This window comes from Struthio camelus, chromosome 8, assembly GCF_040807025.1.
Source record: "Struthio camelus isolate bStrCam1 chromosome 8, bStrCam1.hap1, whole genome shotgun sequence".
NCBI lineage: Eukaryota > Metazoa > Chordata > Aves > Struthioniformes > Struthionidae > Struthio > Struthio camelus.
The window spans coordinates 8,929,501-8,951,434 of NC_090949.1; the positions used below are offsets into that span (position 1 = coordinate 8,929,501).

The 21,934-nt window shown below is 40.1% G+C and overlaps 1 protein-coding gene across 7 annotated transcripts in view; it reads left to right on the plus strand.

The window, feature by feature from the left end:
- Positions 1–552: 552 nt before the first annotated feature.
- SUCO (SUN domain containing ossification factor) overlaps positions 553–21,934 on the plus strand; it is a 45,520-nt gene continuing 24,138 nt past the window's right edge. For all 7 annotated transcript variants that reach the window (XM_068951945.1, XM_068951946.1, XM_068951948.1 and 4 more), the window contains exons 1-6: positions 553–814; positions 12,966–13,074; positions 15,290–15,397; positions 16,759–16,904; positions 21,072–21,212; positions 21,389–21,542. In XM_068951945.1, the coding sequence (XP_068808046.1) occupies positions 750–814; positions 12,966–13,074; positions 15,290–15,397; positions 16,759–16,904; positions 21,072–21,212; positions 21,389–21,542 (723 nt within the window). In that variant the 5' untranslated portion in view covers positions 553–749. The remainder of the gene's footprint in view (positions 815–12,965; positions 13,075–15,289; positions 15,398–16,758; positions 16,905–21,071; positions 21,213–21,388; positions 21,543–21,934) is intronic.

Consider the following 21,934-nt stretch of genomic DNA (forward strand, 5'->3'; position numbering starts at 1 on the left):
AAAATGGCGGCGGGCAGGTGGCCCCGGTAGGTGGACCCTTCCCCCCCCCCACCAGGGCTCCCGGAACTACAACTCCCAGCAGCCTCCGCGCGGCCGCACCGCGCAGCCTGCTGGGAGATGGAGTTCCCCTGCACCCGGATCCGTTTTTCCGCTTGAGGGCCTCCGCCGCCACCAATCGGCGCTCGCCTGCCTGGGGCAGGCCGAGCAGAAGCCTGACCAAAAAACATCTGTCATGTCGGAGCGCCGCTCTTGAAAATGTCCCCCTCGCGGAGGTGATGGCGCCCTCTCGTTCCTGGCGTGCGCCGCGGCCACCACGGTTTGCCGTTAGCCCTTATTTATTGTTATGGCGATTTTGCCTTTAACGGATCGTTTCATGCGGGCGCCCGACAGAGGTCCTTGGGGGGGCGGGGAAAGGGGGGACCGCTCTCTGATTCGCGGCGGCGGCGGCGGAGAGGAGCCAATGGGCGCCAGCAACAGCCGAGAGGGGGCGAGGCCACCCCCAATGCGCAAGCCTATTGGCCCCGATGGGGCGAGGAGGTGGGGTTTGTGGGGGGGGGGAGGGTGACGCGTATCCTTCCAGCTCAGCGCGTGAAGGGATAAGGGGCGGGGGGGAGGGAGGGGGCTCGGCTCGCTGGGCAGTAACGGCCGCGCTCGCGCCGCGCCAACGGCTGTGCCGCCGCCGCCGCCTTCCCTCGGCCAGGGAGGATGCGCCGCCTTTTCGCGGCCGCGGGAGGTAGACGGAGGAGACGATGAAGGAGCCGCCCCGCCGGCTCCTGGCCCTGGGCTCCTGCCTCTTCCTCTGCGCCGTGCTGTGGTGAGTGCCGGCCGCGCCGGGGGGCCCCGCACCTGGCGGGCCCCTGTCCGTCGTGGGTGGGGGGGCGGGGGGTCCTGCTGCTCGGGGCTGTCGGGGGAGCGGTGCGGTCGCCGTGCCGGGTTTCGCCCTGAGCGGTGCCCGCTGGAGCCGTGCCGCGGGCCGGGAGCCTGTCGCTGCCCTGGCCCCGTCGCGGCGAGTGCCGTGGTGGGGATCCTGAGAGCTGGTGCTGGGGAGCACGCGGAGCGGGAGGTGGAAGTGGGAAGAAGTGCCGTTCGGGGAAGGGAGATGCTGGCTTTGGGGAAGAGAAGGTGTCAGTGTGCTGGCAGCATGCCGTGCCGTGTTACGGGAAAGGGGGTAGCAGCTATTGGGAGGGTAATGTGTCTTAAAAAGAAAATCTCATTGTGTGGCTAGCAGTAGATCTAAGTCATTTGTTGCGCTCGTGAAAGTAAGGGGTGTTGCGTTTAGGGTTGCTTTTGAAGTATCGGGTTCAAAGTTGCACTATGTATTTCTTTCTATGTTGTGTTGTCAGTCTGAGCTTTTGGTAGGAAGGTGCTTTCTTGACTGAGCTTTGGTTGTGTTCTCTGAAAGATCATTGTGCCTGAAACTGTGTGTGTGGTTTTTTTCCCCCCCCTCCTATGAATGGCTTGCATCTTGGTAGGGTAAAGCAAACAGGCCTTTTCACTTTTGCCTAGATAACATCTTTTATGTGTTCGAAGTGTTCTCTGTAGTGATTCTCTTGATTGTGCTCTGTCCCTACATCATCTTCTTACTTTGTTTTCAAGCTTCCTTAAAGTGTGACTTTTATCAGAACCCAAATGTTAGAATATATTTCTGCATGATAATTTTTTAAGTTTCTTCTAAAACTTTGACCTACTTTGAACTTTGTGACTCACTATTTGAGAAATCCTAGCAAACTACAGACACTAAACCCTGAACAGTAGCAGTAGTTATAGCTGTGTATCCAAAGTGTTATTTTAATACATTTCCTGAAAAACGTTTAAAGAGCCTAGTTTAGAAGTATTTAAAGAGATCTAAGTTATGGGTTTTTTCTTGCAGTTGATTCTGATTGGATGAACAAGGGGAAGCCCCTTTAAAACTGTTCTGTTAGGCTGTAGAGATCTGTCTATACAGAATCAATTGCATAACTGACACTGAAACCTGTTTAAATAGGTTCAGGCAGTCCTGGATCTGATTTGGTTCACTTCATCACCGTTTGTTTTTTGGGAGAGAGCGCAGCGAGTCTGAGAAGTACTTCAAAGCTCAGTTGCAATGTTTATGCTTTAGGAAGACTTAGAAAATCTGTTTCTAGCTATATGTATTTGATTAACTGAGCTGTGAACCTGATGTAGCTCTCTCCAGACAGTGTATGTGGGGTGTGTAATTTTTTTAAAACAATTAAGCTTCTTCCTTAAGATTCTTATTAGGAAAGCAATTTTTGTTTTCTTACTTGCTGTGCATTGAAGGCTGATGGTCCGTTTCTGCCTTGGAGTACTTTGTAAGTGGAAGTATTCTTAGTTTAATGATATAGACATGGTCACAGTAATTTGTTGTGGTTGTGTTCTTAATCTATTGTTTTAATAGGTAACTTTATTCTAATAAAAAAAAGGCATCTACTCCACATTGTTCAGGTAGCATCATGTTCAACCACCTTGTCTGAATGTTACAAGGAAAGCATATCTTTTCAACAGCTTTTGCTTTCATCTCGTATGTTTGGAGGAAAAATTGATCTGAGTCTCTTCTTGCTTTTAAGAAGAGGTTGTTCTTTCAACAGTGTCTTGTCTGATCTCAGAGCTTGCACTAGACTGTCTCTGAACTTTTTGCTCCCGAGAGATTGCTTGGGCTGTATACTCATGCTGCTCTCTGACTGCTTTTGGCTAAAGAACCAGTAGGTTAATTTAGATGGAGGGAGGGATACAACTCTAATTCTTTAGTTCGTTGTGCAAATACTAATTCACATTAGAGTTTTAAAAGCCTCTGTTTACAGGATGGCATTGAGGCCCTATTTAATTTCAGTAGCCATGTCAGATTTGTAATTGAGAAGTGTCTGAGTCTATTAATCCTTGTCTTGTTGCTGAGCTATGTAACACGATAAGTTGTGATGTATCTCTCTTTTATTTCCTAAGAGAATCACCAACTTTTTTAATTGCCATTAAAAAGCTTTAAATAGTAAGTGGAAGACTTTGACTTGCTTCTTAAAACTGTGTTACAAATGTTGGCATTTCCCCATAACTGAGTCTGCCAAGTTTTTTAAATTTAGTTATCTTGAAATGTATTCTTCAAAGGATTCAGTGCTAGTAAGAGAAGCTCCTCTAGTAAGAGAAGCTCTTCTCTTGCAGACAAAAGTAATGATTGATTACAACAGAGGATCAAAATACAAACGAAAAACAGGAGAATAACTAAGAGAAAGGCACAATAGAACTGCTGAAAGAATATATTAAGCTACTTGGACTCTGTGTGTGGTGTTTTTTTTTTTTTCCTTTAACTTGGACTTTTTTAATTCCTGGATAGGTGGTTACATCCTTTGTTTTGGTGAAATTAAAGTGGTGATGGTGGTGGTGGGGTTGTCTCCCAAGCATATATTACAAAACTTCCTAAATAAGTTGGTGCAATAGAAAAATATCTAGTGGTAAAAATTGACTTTAAAACATTTGATAGTTTTCTTACCAGAAACTGTTTTTAAAAAATCTCATCCTGTAACTTAATGTGACTGTTGGGCATTAGGAAAGCTACAGAAGAACACAAGTTTACTTTTTGTATCAGGGTGATTGGTGATCATCACCATCAGTGATTGGTGATTTATTAGCTGGTACATTTTCAGAAAAGCAAAATGATGCTCTTTGGGAGTGTAAAAATCACATAGTTGATGTGCAATGTTGTTTCAAGCAATGTTGTTCCAAGTAGTGTTAAAAAAAAAAAATGGAGTGGCTACCTGGTTTTAGAGAAATAAGTACCTTTGACTTAGGAATATACTGCTCTAAAAATAATACACGCCTGTGCAGATTGGAGCTCTGACTGTTCATAAGTGACTCCTGTTTTGAACCCGTACAAAGGTTTTTTAGGCTTTTTGTTAATCCCTTTTGTGTGGATGATCATTATAAAAAAAAACACTCTTCAGACTTGTAGTGCTTCATAGTTTGACAATATACAGTGCTAAATAAGTGGAGTACATTTAGAAGCTTATAGGGGTTCTAGTACTGTCTGAATTGAGACCAGCTGTGACAGTAGTTTAACCAGTAACCTGGATAAATTCTTCTGACATCACCTTTTTGCCTACCAAAAGCTGCACTTTCAAAGTGGTAGATACAAGTTTAATACAGAAATCGTGTATGCCCTGATTTGTGCTTCTGTGATTCATTCTGTCCCGGAATCTCAAAGGGCTTTGTGCATCCTGATTTACTTAGCTTTATGAGCTATTTTGTCATTCTCAGTTTTACAATTGTAGATAAAAGGAAGAGGTGGATTAAGTGCGTGCGCGCATTAGGATCCTTTAGTTGTAGCTGGGTTGTGAATATGCTGCATCAGTAAAGTAAGACTTGTATCAAAGTGACTCAGTAGTAAGATGCGCTACTTCTGATGGAAAACCCCTCCTGTAGTAGCTCTACTGACTCAGAAATCCAAACTGGGAATGTACCCTGAAAATTTTAAAGGTCAAAATGGGTCAGTGGCATAGCCAGGACTAACATCTAAATACAAGTACATTGGAGAGGGTAGATTTTGATTTATACTTTGTATTCTTCCCTATAACAGCTTAAACAATAGGACTTACATATATTTTAATGAGATAGAAAAACTAGGAATATTTTATCTTTGGTTTACATTACAGCCTCTTACATAGTTGAAGGTGTGCTTGTTGAAAGGTTCTGCAATGCAAGAGCTGCTTTTAAAAAACAAGGCTATATTGATGGCGTGATAATGTCACTGGTGGACATGAGTTGATTTTGCTATTTTGTTTTATGCAGGCAAAAACTATGCTAGCTGGTTTAGAAGTCACAGGAGTAGATGTTTAGGTAACTGAGCCAACAAACTGTGTTTGTTGGCTGACTTTCGGCTTAAGATTTGAGCTTGCCATCGTTAGTAACGGGAAGATGATGAATGGCAGAGCTGGGGAGTGAGATGGATTGGAGGCAGTACCATGAGCTTGGGTTCTGCAGTGTAACAGACTGCTTATCACAGAAATTCTCTTTGCAGCAGAGTAATGTTTACAGGAGGCTGCCCTAATGTTCTGGGTAGAGGTGTTAGTGTAACTTGTACTGGGGTTCACACTTTTGTCTGCTGATTCCCCTCTTGTGCTTTTACTTTAATGTGTTTAAAAGACTTGATACTAAAATAAGCACTGTGTGTGTATTTTATGGCAGGAAGAAGTGAAGTGACTCGAGCGCTGTTTGTATAACCAAAACTTGTTTCAGGTATCTGATTTCAAAATGAAAAGTATGTTCCTAGTTAAAGTACCATGTCTGAAAAGTGTCTTTACCCTGTAGTTAAGGCTGGGACAAAAACTGTGTTGTAACTCTTAGACTCCTTAAATCAAATTTGAATGTGCCTAGCTTGCAATGCCTTTAACTTGAGCAGGTTATGGGCAAGCAGAGCCTCTGCTATCTTTTCTTAAATACAAGTCCTTGGCTCAATCAGTTCTTGAATATTTAACTTTTAAAATTGTCTTTGAAAATCAATGAAGTGCTTTCATGTCATATCTTCTAAAAGGTTTGTCCTAGAAACTTCAAATTTGTTTTTGTTATGCAAGTGGTATACTAAAATGACATTCACCTCTTCATGAGGTTGCTGTATTCCTTTAAGACCCTGGCTTGTTGCTAGTCAGGCACATCTCTCTGCACTTTATTTCATCTTTTTCTGAAATGCCTTTCTCTAAGCTGTTATTTCTGCTTCACTTTAATATTTTTCTTCACTAAGTAGTTTTACAGAATAATCTTTTTGTTTTTAATTTTTGTTGTCTTTTGTTTCTGTTACTAATCTAACTTTTAGCAGAATCCATGCCTCTTTCAAGAGCGGGATGCGTAGCTTCCTTTAAAACCTTAATATTAGACTTGCTAGCAGGCCCTCTGCTTGCGGGATGTAACTTTTAAGTACGAAAGCCAGAATACCTTATATGTGAAAAGAGGGTAACATAGAACTGCAAGTCACTTAAAAAAAAAATTTCTCTTTGTTCTTGGTGAAAATATTGAGCCGCATGGTGGCATACCAGGCAGACTGATCCCAAAACTAGTGTAGAGAACTTTTCTGAGGTGACTGGAAAAAATTGGTGTAAATAACTTGTTTTGATCAGAATATCAGTAAAAGATTCCAGCTACTCAAAATAAGCAAGCATAGATGCTCAAAGGAACCCTATTGATCTGAAATATTTTTTGGAATTGTAATCAGTCTATTGTTGAAGTCATTTGAAGATAAGAAATCTGTTATGAATACATCATACAATGTCTGGGAGTTAGGTGATAGCAGCTTTGCAATATTCTAGGGCAAAATTCATATTAGTATTGCTGAAATTCCTCAACTTGGTACTGTTAAGCTGTATTGCATTTGTAATGAATTCTAAGCATGGGGAGTTGGTGCAGAGCAGCTGATGAGGACTTTCAGCCTGCTTTTGCAGTATTATGCTTGTGCAGGCAAGCTTATGAGTTTAAGCAGTGAGGGAAATCTTCAAAGATATATAAAAACAGACGTTACTACAGACCCTAAAAGCCTTAAAGTTTAAGCACGGGTAATTAGTTTAAGCATTTAGTTCATGCCTGTTTCACTGTTTTCCTGTTGTCTTTATGGTTGGTATTTATAGTTTTTTTCTAGAATGTATTGTTTTCCAAAAACTCTAGCATGAAAGAGTAACCAGAGCGCTCCACAATGCAGAAAGACTCCTAAGTTATAGCCTTCAGCGCAGTGTTAGTGTTCTGTATTATCAAGAACGACTAGGAGCTGCATGTCCCTTTAAGAACTTCCAGGCATACGTATTTTGTGGGCTGGGGTTTGTAACTTTTGGAAATCTGTCCTGCTTTGGGTGACTTAAATGCATACCCAGATACTCCTTCCAAGAATGAAGAGGTGTTTTTTTTAATGCTCCTTTACAGTATGCATCTAACATAGTGCCCATAATAATCCAAATCCTAGCTCAAAACAATAAACAAATATAGGGCTGTAAAGTGGACTTACATAAACCTTCTGTAGATAAGGAGGAGACTAATATTGCTAGTGCTGTAAGAAAGGAAGGAAAAGGTTTTCCACTGTTAGTCCTCAGCTTTGCTTTTTATTATTGAACTTACTGCACCTGTGGATTGTCACTAACAAATTTTATATTTTGCTCTGCCTTCTCACATATTTACTATGTGAGTATACAGTAGCTAAAAGCTAACTTTCTCCCTCAGAATTAATTGGCATGTGCCCACACAACCACTAGATTGGATCAGAGGAAGCAGGAGAAATGTGCGGCTAAAGGTGGCAAGACTGCCCTTCCAGGCCGTGAATCACAGTTAAACGTGATGAAGTATATGATGCAAGTGTAGCCTTGTTTTATGGTCTTTGTGTGCATTTTGAAGTGATGAAAGCCATATTAAACTGAAGGTTGAAATTTCACTGTCTTAAGGTATTAAATTTGGCTTTCAGAAGCATCTTTGTACTGTTCTCTTCTGAATGAATGGAATAACTGTATTTTTTGTATAGCTCCAATTAGGAGATAGACTAGAGAGCACATTCTTTGCAAAGAGTGGGTAAGGCTTTTTTCTTTTTCTGTGTGTGCATGAATATGGAATGTAGGAACATTAAGGCAAAGTAGTTAAAAAAAAAAAAAAAAAGAAGTGATACCACTTCAGGTGATAACAGTCCCTTTCCGGCAGCACCCTTGCTTAGTCTGGATCTATAGATCTAGACTTCAGGGTTTTTTCACCCTCAAAGAACCGTGATTTTTTTTAAATTATCTTGATAATTCATGCTGCTCTTCTGTGGTAATAAGTGGCTTCTAAATTCTCTTTTCTCCAAAACACTGAGAAAGGTTAACTGTTCTCCGTTAAATTTATCAACATTTATTTCCACATCAAATGGTGAAATGAGTATTGTATCCAGGGACGATTGCAAGTCACTGACTACTTTAGGAATAGCTTTCTTCTGAGTGGTTGAAATAATGTAGCCATCCTAAAAGCAGAGTCTCCTCTCTGAGAGACTTAGTACTTTCTGGAGACCCTTTTGCTGAACTAGTCTGATAGCAATATTGACTCCAGTAAGTTAGTGGAGAGGGGTTGAAGATTTCCCACTTTTCACTGTTTTATTTTTTTGTGTGACCAGCGGCTGAAAGACAGACTGCTGCTGAGTTAAGAGCCTGGTTTGGGATCTGTTTAGCTCCTCATTCTTACAGACATCTTCTTTCTTTGACAGAGATGCTAGTGATAGTAGTAAGAGACTGTAATATTTGTTCAATGCAGAACACTTTTCCCCCTCTTTCCTCACCCTTTTACAACTTTTCTGGCTTTTAAACTAATTTAATCCAAAATAAGCTATTCTGTATAATCAAGAAGGTAAACTTTAAAACCAAAAAGCATGCACCTCTCCTTTTCATAGGCTTTCCCTCCCACCCCCAGCCTTCCTCTTTTGCTTTATCTAGCACTGCCTGTTCTGAATTGATGCTGTGAAAGTTTCTAGCAGAGGAATGTCACGTGGCAGACGGTGACATCTTCATTCTCCCTTTTGGCTATCTGACTGAGTTTGGTGCATTTGCACCTGTTGGTAATACAATCCTCTTTGAGAGATGTAGCAAATATCAGTGATCATCCTAGAGAGAGTCTGTTTCCTTTGCATGCAGTACACTTCTGATGACTTTATTTTCCCTTTGCTTAAAATTATCCTGTCTCAAAGGTGATAACTTTAAACTGTGTTGAACTGCTTTACTCTCTGCTCTCTGAAAGTAAGTCTTATTTGGGGAGAATTTAAGAAAACTATTGAATTATGTAGTGGACAGATGTTTGAACAGAATATCATATGAATGTCAGTGATTGAAAAGAAAAACTTGGACTGTTTTCCTCTAGGAATACCAAATTGAGCACAAACTGCTGCTTACAGTCAGATTTTGCCAATTCAGATTTTTATTTTATTCTGGTCATCTGTAGCTTGTATGATGCCTTTTTTTTTTTTTTTTTACTGGCAGTTTACTTTTTGCTTGATTTTTTGTGCTTATCAAAGCACTTATTTATAGCTGTGCTATCTCTGATTGTCTTCTGCAGCCTATTTAACGTTTGCTTCAAGAGTTTGAACCCAGTTAAAAGCTGGGGCAGTCTTTCAGATTAAACCTATACTGCAATTTCAAAACAACCTGCGCTTTGAGTTTTAATTAGGTCAGTTTAGAAGCCCTAACAGCCATCAGTAGACCATAGATACTTCCTATAGCAGTCAACAAATGCACTATACCATTCAGACAGGATGAGCAGACTTGGCTTCCCCTAGAGAAGCTCAGTGTATGCCTGCCATGTGAAGAGTGAACATCTTGGGGGGGGGGGGGGGGAAGTTATTTTTATTTTTTTTAATTTTGGGCTTGCAGCTTTTGCATTTGTACGAAGCTGAAAATTTCATGGAGTACTTGAGAAAATAGCTTTTAAAATACACTAATGATGATACTAAAAGGTTTTTGCTTAAATTTTTGTTCTATATGACATGAAATAGCATCTGCTCAGAGTCTTACAAAAATGGCACTATTGGAAACGTCTGCATCCACAGAAGTCACTAAATGTTAGTTACATTTTTGGAACAGTCTCTGAAATATTTCTGCACTGTCCCATTGGTTGAAAATGTACCTTGTACCCAAGACAATATATCTAGTGATTAATATCTGAAACTATTTGGCCACTAAATCTGCTTACTTACTAGTCAGCAGCAGGCTATTCCTCTTTCCTTTTGAGGAACAGAAGGCTGTATGAATACATACAGATGTAGGAAGCTGCTCTGCTTTCATTGGAGAAATTGAATGGCTTAACTAAACTCAGGGAGAATACCGTACTCAGTAAATAAACACTTTGCTTTTCATGTTTGTATGCCTTTCTGGATGTACTAGAAGACTTGACAGAGGTGCTTTGCCATTTGGCAAGGTTTTTATTAAAGGCTGTGTCACTTATTAATCTGTTACTAGTATAAGAAGCCTGTTGAATGTGCAGAACGCTGAAATACAGAGGAAAAACGCAGAAAGAGTAATGGTAGTCATGATAAGGTGATTGATTGGACTTTTCACAGAATGGCTGGTTTTGTGTGGCCTTGCTTTCTGTGAATTTGCATCCCTGATGCTCTGTCAGAGCTTAATGGCAGCAACCAAGTGATATATCCTTTCCTCTGTATCTTCCGTTCCAGTACGGGGCCGCTTTCTGCGTGGGTGAGTGCATGCATGCGTGTACAAAAATTCTCATCCCCTCCCATGCTTAGAGGGCTTTAAGCGTACTTGAGGCATCATGTTTGATTCAGGTCATTAGACTGAGGAGAATTTCTGAAAATAAGTAAATCGGGTATGGGATACAGCTTATGTCAGACTAGCTTAAATCTGTTAGCTGTCAAACTGCATTTTCCCAAAATCTCCAGTTATCCTAATGAATTATGTCTTGTTGCATTAAAAGCATCAATACATAAGAAGCATGTGCCATGCTTTCATGCCAAGCACGTCTCATAACTACAGGTGCTAGAGTAGTTATTAATGCTATTGTGAAAGTATACCTCGCATTTTAAAAGGCTGATTAACAGCCAACGACTAATTATATCTTCCCTTTCCTACATTAAGGGACTTAGTGGCATTCTGCATAGCTCAGTGAAGATCTCGGCTTAGAGTAAGCAAAATAGAAAATAGCGTCTATGTGTATGTATCAAAAAGGGGTGAAGTGAGCAACAGTATGTTCTGTGTAATGTTTGATCTCGTATTTTTACGAAGAAATAGGGATTCATTATAGCTGGAAGGGGAGTTCAGAGAGCTGCTGAAATTAAGAGCATGAGAACTTCTTTATGAAGTGACTAAAATCACTTTTCAGAAAAATAAGGGAACTGAAGTTTCAGGATAACTAGTTTTTCCAGATGTGAGCTAAGAGTTGAATAGACCTTAAAGGTCTGGTAACATTCAATGCTGTCCTTTAAGTGTGTATTGATGCTTAGGATAAGGCAGAGGTTCAATGGAAACCTTAATATGAAGAAGTAACTACATAATGAGATGCGTATTTAAGATATATGGGAGTCCACACCTCTTATTTTCAACTTCATTGAGATGTGAAACTGTGTAGCTGCCTTATACCCTTAATGTTCAGTGCATAGTTTTCACTCATTGCAGCTGCTCGTGTTTGTCTTAAGGCTTTCCGTTTTGTTTGGAGGAAAGCTGTTACCTCAAAGGAAGAATTGCTGAGGCCCAGTGGTGGGTGGGACAGAAGTGGGCCACAGTATTTGCCTCACCACATCTCCAGAATAGCATGTCAGATCCCACAAGCAGATTCCTAGCTTGCTGTCTTCTGCTCTTCTAGTGGTAAGAGATCTGGCTTTAGAGTGGCTAGTACCTTGCTAGTGCTTTTCCTCCTGATGCAGGTGGAAGAAGAGCAGCAAGTTTATATCCTAACAGCAAATGCCCGGTTTTGTGGTTGCTTTCAGCCTGGAGAAGTTGTGCTCTCCTTCCTTCCCTGTATATAAACACACACACACATATATATGTTTGTGTATATACATGTGTCTATATATATGTGAAAATAAATAGTTGGTTTGAAATAATGGCTGTGCTAGTGCTTCACATCAAGTGCCTCTTACACCCCAAATAAGTGCTGCTGGCTGTTATGAATGGTAGAGGAATTTGCATGAGAGCTACGGTTCTTCCTGTCTCTGCCCAAGAGTCATGTGGCATCCATTGAAAAGCACTGAATGTAAAACAAAGGCATGACGTGGAAAAATGATACAATTTAAATGTTTAACTCCAGCATATTCTAATGAATGTGTTCTGCCAGGTTGTGGGATGCTCCTGCTAGGGTATGAGATCCTAGCACGCAGGCTTAGCTCTGTGTGCTCTGCTTTCCATGTGCTTGCTGTTGAGACATTGTTCAGTTCTGAATACATCTTGATGTGTTGGCAGCTAGTGGCTGCAAAACTGACTGAGCTATATTGTAGGCTGGATTTGGTATGGGGGTTTCTGTATGATGGAAGTTAAACTTCCATTTACACCTACTGGAAACTGATGAAACAGTGGTTTTTAAAATATAATATGTGACTATGGTCTGTTGCAGCCTATGAGGCTGCAATGGACTGAGGAGGTCTGCTCCTCCTCAGTGGAGGAAGCTATGCTGCAATATGCTTTTCAGTTAAGGTGATCTTCAAGTTTTTAAGACAGGTGGTAATTCAAGTCTAATTGCAAAACTGTTCCCAACTGTGTAAGTGAAACTTAACCTATTAATATTGTCATGAATGACTGTTAAGGCTGTGCTTTTGTTTGTCAGACCTTTTAGCATCAAAAAGTTGCTGGATCCAGCAATTCTACTTGGGGAAAACTGCTCGAGGATGAAAATGCGAAACAAATCTCTATGGAAGATATAGCGAAAAGCAGCATGTGGTTTGCCACTTTTCCCCAGGTTTTATTAGTTTCTCCGTGGGCCTCCTGTCTAATATACTTACTTTTGCTAGTTCTCGTAAATGTGTTTGATACTTCTGACAATACAGAATTTTCTCAGTTATTCTGCGCATGGTGGTGGGGGGTGGAAAGGGACTTTCATCTGTTGCTTTAGTTTTTCCCTGGTAATAAACGTTACTAAAAATATCTTCTTCCTGTGTGGCAAAGCATAAAGTCAACTGAAGTTCATTCTAACTTACAGTAAATAACTAATTTGTTAGCTTTTGCTTTGTGTGAGATGATATTGCCCAGCAACTATTTGGTTGATGCTTTCTTTCGGAAGTAATAAATATGTAGTGTGTTCCCTGTTTCTAATATCTTTAAATTTAAACTTAAATCCTCTAATAGTTTTGATAAGGAGTGTCTGTGAACTATACATGGGTGTCTTTATTTTTAGGCATCTCATGCAAATAACTGAAAAAAGGCTGTAGGAGACAATATCGAGGAAGCTGAGAATATTTTATTTATTTATTTTTATTTTATTATATTCATTTTAGATTAAGGCTTTGATTTTTATTATTATTATTTTTTTGTATTCCTGTTTTTTAACAGGCTTCCCATTTGGCATGTCTTTTGTAAGGAGAGTCTTTCATCTGCAGTGCAGTATGCTCCAGGTGATGTTTCTGCTCTGGCAAATGATGATGAAAATGTCCAGGAAAAGGTATGTTAAATGATATTAAATAGATACTTAATCTGACCTGATATTAAAAAATTAAAAAATACATATATCAATTCATTTAGTATTCTTTGTTAGTTTAATGCAGTCAGTAGTTCTGTGAACTCTTCTTGTTTTCTACTTCAAGGTTGTTGCTATTATGAGACAGTACCTCTGGACAATTTTTACAAAAAAAGCTAGTAATGATAACCCGATTTTTTCTCATGTGGGTGCCAGATGTTACAAGAAATGGATGTTAGGGATAGTATGTGGATCTGCTGAGGCCATGATAGAGGTGATGGCCTGCATGTATCTCAAGCCACAGTATACCATTTGCATCTGTGTTGTTAGCAACCTAGTGCATTAATGACTGCTATCCTAAATAGGAGATTTAAGATGGGTTGTTTAAGTCCATTGTTATCTATCTCTTCCTTTTGCTTAAAACTTAACAAAAATGTTAAGACATGGGAAATATCAGTAATTAAGATCTGATCCCTTTCTTATGTATGTTATTCATCACTTTAGGCTAAAATCAGTGTAATGGTTCCACCCTGAGTAACTCCTTATGAGTTTCTGCGTATTTCAATTTCATAGTGAGCTCCCAAGGGGTTGAATCATATTATAATGTCATAGTAGTTTCCATTAATTGATTTACATAGGTAAGGAATTGATCCTATGATAAGCTTGGAGAATATTGCTTTTATTAGGCTTCCCATTTCCTCTTTCATCAGCTGTAGTGCTAATGTGTGTTGAAAAGTCTAGATGACTCAAGTGCAGAGCTGCCCAGCTAGAAAAAAATTAAATTTAACAATTTACACATTGTCTATTCTTACACTTTTCAACATCTTGGGTGGCTGTAGGTGTTTTGCCAGCAAAAAAGTCCTGTGCTAGTTTGCTAGTTTAATAGCTGATGCAACAAATTTTGAAAGGTCAAATGAACTTGTATACGTGGCTTCCAAGCCTCAGTGTTCCTTTCCTTTTTGCACCATTCTTCCCCTCGCTCCATTAGTAAGACTGTATTATGAAGCAGATTTCACATCTTTAGGTTTAAGTTGAGAAACCTCATACATTACACTACATTCTTACCAGTTAGAGAAAAATCTCTTGGGTCTCTGAGAAGTCATGTGCCTATTACTCTTGGCTAGGCTTATGGAGATGTCCTGCTCACTCTTGCAGCCCTTGATCAGTTTTTCTTAGATCAATTGTTTCTTGAAGGCATTGATGTGGTTTAGTCTTTAGGATGTGAGCTAATAATATTTGGGGAAAAATATTACTTACCTGTTGTCTTTAAGATTTGCCTGCACAGAATCATACCTACTTCCTGCTCTTCAGTGTGTGCCTTAACCCTCTCAAATTAAGGTTACGCACGGTTATGAACATATAATCTTGTATAGTGTAGCTGCCCATAGTGGATTTGAACGCTAGCACTACCAGTCTTTGATAACAGGGTTTTAGATTGCCCTAAAACAAGGGGCATATAAACTTCTGTTAGGTTTATTGCTAACGTTTTTAAAATATCGCAGCAGGAAGAACGTTTTAAAAAGTAAGTTGTAGAATGTTGTAGTCGCTCTTGGAATTTCAGAGAGGCAAGTGCAACTGTTGTTAATTCTACAGTCTGGTATTTTTAAAACATTACTTCCTCAAGTGTGTGCTCATTTTTAGTCTCTGAATTCATTGCACTTGATTGTAAAACTTTAAAGCAAGTTTGCAACTCTAACAAGTAAAAGGTTGCAACAGACTTGTGAAATTATTCCAGTTTTCCTGATAAGATTGCTGTAACTGAAATGTGCCAAAGTGTTGTTTTGCATTTCTCTTTTAAATGGTTCTGTTTAAAATCATCTAAGGGTCAATTTTTTTTCCTATTTTGGGCAGCACGAGGACAGAGAGGGTTTGCCCACATGGGAACCTGTGGGAAGGTAGCACAGAGTGATTAACTTCTCTGAGCGCATAAACGGAAGGACTTAAGACGATGTTAAGACAGTCTTGAATTTGCCTGTGAAGACTTACCTGAATTGTTGTAACTTTAGGCTTTGTGCAGATGAGGATTATATATACATGGACTGTGGCTCTGAAGGTTCATGTGGCTTAATTTTCTATTGAAGTTTTAGTGCTTGTAAAGGTATTAATATTGAGATTAGTCTCTACCAAAGTCAAGTCCTTGTCAGAATAGAAGGCTTATGTTACTGCATTTTTACTATTGTTTTACCTTTTAATATATCAGGGGGAAGTGGCTAGTCCTACTGGAATGCAGCCTTCAGAACATGCAGACCCAAGTAAACGGAGCTACTCCACTGAAGAGATACTTGATGACTGTGCAAAATCTGACCAGGCAAGCCTTTATTTCATTACTCTCGCCATACAGTCTTCAAATGCCTCTTGGATTTCAGAGCCTTTCATTTTGGTTGTCTGAAGCTCTTGGTAACTATCTATTGCGTTTCACTTGCATATAGTGTTGCTGTGAGACTCTCATCTTTCCAGTGAAAGAAAACACCCATGAGCTAACAGACCTTGCAATTTCGATGTGCGCAAGTAATAGAATAATATAGTATTCAAAGGTACTTACTAAATAAATCTTTCCAAGCTTAATTAAAATTGGATGTTGTAGGTAGGGATGTCTTCATTTTAAAAAAAGTGTGTGCTTGCACACACCCACACCCCTCTACCCCTTTACTGATGTACAAAGATGTCATACTGGTCCTTTACCTAAAGATCTTCTACATAGGTTAAACAAGATGATTATGGGATTCCTTTTTGGCCTTGATCCGTAATGGATTTTGTCACTGCAATTTCCTTTGTATGTTAAAATGGAAGCACTTTCTAAAGAGCTGTGTTTCAGTAAAATATGCTGCTGGTAATACTAAGTCATTGCTCTGAGTGAAGTGTTACAAAGCTTATTGTTATAGATATCAATATTTATCAAATGTTTATCAATATAGTTAACTGATAAATATTTTTGTATTCTGCAGATTACAAGCCAACGTATATAATCCAGTTATTGACAAGTGGTTCTTGTTTAATTCTTGAAGGAGTATAAAATTAATATTAATCTGGTCTCTGGTCTGTTTCAGTGGTTTTGCACTTTTCCAGGTTCAGGAAGATTTATTTTGATTATGTTGTGTGACAGCTTGAAAACTGAAGATCTAAAATAAGTATAACTCAAGACTACTCGACTCTCAAAAGTGACAAACTATTTCTTTGCTTCAGTTACTACATGGAGCAGAGTTCTAAATCATTTGATGCCTCCCTAGTGTGATAAAATCAAAAGCCTTCACAAAAAATAAGTTGAGGATGTAAGCACTAAATATAAGTGGTATTGTAAGAGAACATGCAAGTATAACCATTTATGTCACTTGCTGAACTATTCAGGCCTGTTTTCTCTTGGCTGCCACTTTATAGAGATGCATGGTTGAAGTTGTTGCATATGCTTTTTCCAGTTAATGTTTTATGCTATTATTGGAGGCTACAAAGGCATGTTACAGCTGCCCCAAGGTAGCACTAAATACCAGCTAGTTTTATGAAGAAAGAAAATTTCTTTCTCAACTGTCCGATTTCTTGCGGTCTGGTGTCCAGGTTCATTGATATTGGAAGTCTGAGTTACTGAACTATTAGAACTCTGTTCTAGGAATTATTCTATGAATACCTGTCCTATTGAAACTTTGAAAAATTTACATTCCTCTCCAATGTTTTCAGACTGCAGAAATGGATGAAGCAAGCCAGCCTGAAACTGAGACTTCACCTTTAGTAGATTTAAATGAAGCTTCATCTAGCATAGCTGCAAGCACTGAAAACATTTCCAGTTCAGCTACCTCAGAGATATCTCCAGTCTCGCAGCCTGAGTAAGCTTTTTATTTTTATTGTTTTGGTCTTTGAGAGTGTACCATTTATTCTGATGTTGTCAGAAGGCTTACTTATTCAGGTTCATTAGGGATAAGGAACTGTTCTTTTGCAGACTATTGCACTCCACTCTTTTGCTATGCTTTGGTTGATGGTGTCAGAGCTAGTGGAACATGCCGTCGTTCTACTCAGTGCCTGGATTGAAAGTTGTAGACTTGCCTGAAGTGTCATGCTGTTGCCATTATTGGTTCTAAGTGACTGCTTTGAAAGGGGGAAAAAAATCCAGTATCTTTATATGCTGGATAATTGGCACTATGAAAGCCCTCAGGTCTGCAATGTTAGGATTTCTGCCCTTGCAAATGTGCTTTCATATCAATGATAAGTGACAGATGCATCAAGGCTGTTTCAGTGATGACTTGTGCTTTTCAGTTAAGGATGAGCTCTGTAGGATTTTACTGTTGCAACAGAGCAGTCTTAAATAAGTTCTGATATCAAGAGACTTTTTTGATAGAACTATAAATTTTTACTATAAATGCGACCAAAGCAGTTTGTGCTTCTGGTATTTTGTAGTGTATTGCACAGCTATCTGCTGCACACAGCCTTAGAGTGCTTTGCTCCTTCAAGGTATGGTGTGCTTAACTCTGTTTCCCTTCTTTTGTGGTGTTATGGACTATGGTGCAATCAAATGTGAACAGTAGTATAGAAATTCATGTGCATATACTGTTAGGCACTTTCACAATATTCTCCTGGGTGTGTTAGCTTGTGCTAAGTTAAGATATTCTTCTGCTCATTTGCTGATACTCTAAACGCATTAAATTTTTATCTGCCAAAATATTAAAGAAGTAGACTTCTTTTGTTGCTCAAGACTACTAGATTTTCAAAAGTCTGCCTACTACTTTGTCTCAGTTACTACATGGAATAGAGTTTTAAATCATTTCAGGCCTCCCCGGGTGTGTGTGTTAAGAGTTCAGTGTTGCTGGTTTAACAAATGTAGTCCCATTACAATAGAAATGGTCTGAAAATGATGTCTGCTGACTAATCTTTGCTGGTCTGTCAGGGCTATGACCTAAGCACCTTTTGGTGCTGAAATGTATGTCTTTAATTGAAAGTCTTGGAAGATCAAGTTCCCAAAATATGATTTTTTTTTTTTGGAAAGCAAAACTGCTTTTTATAGCTTTTCTGGTTACTGTACTGATCTGTTTGTGTGCTCTGATGCAGTTCCTACTGTTGTCAGCTCTTGAAAGGAATTTCATTATCTTGCATTCTTTTAAATATTCAGCTTGGTATCTTGTAATTGTTGAAAATAGTCTTGCTATCATAATTGAGGAAAGCTAGAATGATGAAATCTGAAGATTCAAGCTAGGAAGCAAATGGAAATTTTTGTTTGAAAACTTGTTTGCGGGACCTAATTGATTAGTTAATGCTTGGCAATAGTATTCTGACACTAGTACCACTTACAGGAAGAAAAGGCAGGATGAACATACGGGTATGCACATTTTTATATTCTTTCAAAATTCAGTTTGGTTTTAAATAGTAATGGTGGCCTTTTTCTATACAAGTTTAGCATCCAGAGTCTTATATTTTGTAGCTGAATGCCAGTTCTAATTTAACATTTTTAAAGTTTTGAACGCCTGCATTTCACTAGACTGCGTTCTTTCTGTTTTGGAAGGTAATTCCTATCAGTGTAACAAATTTCAGCTCTGTTAAGTGTCATGGGCCTGATGCTCCAGAAGGACCTCTTAGTCACAATACTTGGGAAGGAATTTTATTTTGAGCTATTTTTATTTGATAATGCATCTCTTCTAGGACAGCACTGATTGTAGCTTAGCTGTGCAGACCCTAGTTCTGGGAAACCTTTTTGAAAAAATAATTCAAGCTCCTCTTCTGGCAGTAAGTGAAGACAGCTGCTGTGCCTAGTGAGCTCAGTAACGGCTTTTAAAAATGAAGACGAAGCTACTAACAACTGAAAGTACTCAGAGGAGAGAGGGAGCTACAGCTTTTAGACTTGTGCTAATCATCACCTGCCAGAGTGAGTTCCTTGGAGCCAGTCAGGTGTACCCTATCTGCTAAGATAAAGAATGTGGGGCCCTTTAAATATATGTCAACCCCTGGTCATTAAAGGGTTGAGTGCAGAGCTAAAATGTGCATCTCAGATGTGTGCTGCGCAGGGTTTTGCAGAAACTATTCCCTGTTCATTGCTAATAAATTCTTTACTGGCATTTGTAGGGCTTGTTAGATGTTGTTACGTAGCAGAAAGGTAATACCTGTGAGTGGTTTTTCTGCCCCCCGCCCCCAACCATGATATGAAAGGTACTAAAACTGGCTCTTGATGTTTGTTACTGCTGCTTCTGTTGATCATAGCAGTCAGAACATCAAGACTGACTTTTAAGTTGCTGACATGCTGTTGGGCTTGTGAGGAGAGGAAAGCATTTTGCAACACTGTCAGGGTATTGGATTAACCTGGACTGAATGCTTCTGTTGAAATTCAGAAGGCAGAGTAAGGGCTTTTATTTAGGTCTGGTTTATGACTTTCACACTGATCTAGAAGGTTATCTGCAGTGCACTGGAGAAGGCAGGAAGCTAATCAAGTCAAAATCATTATTTGTCCAGCTTCCCTTACCCCCCACCCACTCCACTTGCTAAAGAATATCTAGGCAGACTTTCTTTTCATTTTTATCTTAGCAAGTTTCATTCCTGGAGGTGAAGTAATTAAAGTGGTGGGCATGTTATCCTGTTCAGGCCTTTTATATAGCTCAGATAATGATCTACTGGATTACCCCGTTGTTATTGCAGCAGCAGAAAAATGTAGTGGAAAGGAGGTCAGGCTGACTCACCTGCACATTGTTACTTTCCTGGGATAGGTTTAGCCAAGTTCTGTCCTGTCTGCTGTCCACTGACTTGAGAACATTAGGAATTTTGGGCGAAAGGGGAATGAATGTTCCTTGCGGTCATGTAGCTGTGAAGCTGTTCTTAGTTGGTGGTGACAATGAAAAAAGTTATCTATTGCAATGTTTGTAAGATGTTGGATGAGAGATCTGGGAGATGAGAAGCCGGCTTTGAATTCCTTTGCGGAGACTAATAAGCTGACAAGGGGAATACACTTTTTGCATTGGTACAGCTCAGTATGCAGTTCCACAAGCCTAGCGTAGTGCATTCCTCTTCTGTTCACAGAATCACAGAATGGGAAGGGTGGGGGTAGGAGGGACCTCTGGAGGTCATCTGGTCCAACCTTCTTGCTCAAGCAGGGTCTGCTAGAGCGGGTTGCCTAGGACCATATGCAGTCAGAGTTTGAATATCTCCAAGGATGGAGACTCCACAGCCTCCCTGGGCAAACTGTTCCAGTGTTCAACCACCCTCACAGTAAAGTGTTTTCTTGTGTTCAGATGGAATTTCTTGTTTTGCTTTCTGCCTATTGCCTCTCATCCTGTCACTGGGCACCACTGAGAAGAGTCTGGCTCAGTCATCTTTATGCTTTCCCTTCGCATATTTATGCGCACTGAGGTCCCCCCCAAGCCATCTCTTCCCCATGCTTAACAGTGCCAGCTCTCTCAGCCTCCCCTCATATGGGAGAAGTTTCAGTCCCTTAATCTTGTTTGTGGTCCTTTACCGGACTTGCTCCGGTAGTTCCATGTCTCTCTTGTGCTGGGGAGCCCAGCGCTCCAGACGTGGCCTCGCTAATGCTTAGTAGAGACGGAGGAACACCTCACTCGACCTGCTGGCAATATTCTTCATAATGCAGCCCGGGATACCATTGGCCGCCTTTGCCACAAGGGCGCGTTGCTGGCTCATGGTCAATGTGTTGTCCGTCAGGACCTCCGTGTCCTTGTCTGTGAAGCTGTTCTCCTGCCAGTTGGCCCCAAGCATGTAGCAGTGCATGGGGTTATTCCTCCCTACGTGCAGGACTTTGCACTTCCCTTTACTGAACTTCACGGGGTTCTTCTCTGCCTGTTTCTCCAGCTTGTCAAGGACCCTTTGAATGGCAGCACAACTGTCTCGTGTGCTGGTTGCTCCGCTCAGTTTTGTATCTGTTTGTGTTCTGTTGGCTTAATTATTTCTGTGGGACTGTTAGATATTTGAAAGTCAAAAAAAAAAAATTAATTTCTGTAGTTGATTGCAGGGCTACTTGTATTATGAGAAGGGTAAAAAGCATATTATTTCTTTCCCTTCAGTGCAATAGAAAATTCCCGTGCTGATATCCCTGTAGTCAGCTCTAGTGAAGCTGAGCAGTCAGAACCTGACTGTGATATTGGTGGGACACTTGAGGCTGACCCTCAGAGTGAGCCTTCCTCTTTTGTCAGTCCAGCAGAGAGGTGAGTATTGAAGTAGGTTGTAAGACTGAATAATTTAAAGGTAACTGTTCTTTTCTGTCCTAGCCTTGCAATTAAAATTTGCATGTGCTTGCTTATCTTCCTTTGTGTGTTTCACATTACATATGACCGAAAAATACGTGATCATTTCATAGGCCCTAATACTTGTAAATTTTCAGCCTTGCAACAGGTCAACATATAGAGAACATATCATCCTCGCATGGCAAGGGAAAGAAGACACAATCTGAGTTTGAGTCAAAAGCCTCACCAGCGGAAGAGGGGGCAAATGAACAAAAATCTGCCTTGAATGCTTCAGAGAACTTAAAAAGAGAGGTAAGCGGTCACTGGCATTGTCCTCTGAGTACGCATGGGAGCATGATGACCTGTTAGGTGGTCACCAGTGTTAAAAATGAGTCATCTCCATTGCTTTTCTGTTGCCACTGTATAAATTCAAAGTTCTCACGTCATGAGCACTAAGCATGATTCTGGTGCTGTCTTCTTGAGGAGAGTTTAATCAAACTGGAAGGGCAGCTGGGTTGATCTGTTGATCTGTCATGTACATGTTTTGCTTAACTATGGGTTTTTTGGGGGCTCCTTTTTTGAGGGTTTTAAATTACAGAATATATGAAATAACTCTTCTAAGTACAGAAGAAATGTCAGCCTACAAAATAGTTATTCTGGCCATTGCCTGTAAAATGTTGTCTACAAAGTAAGAAATCTACTAC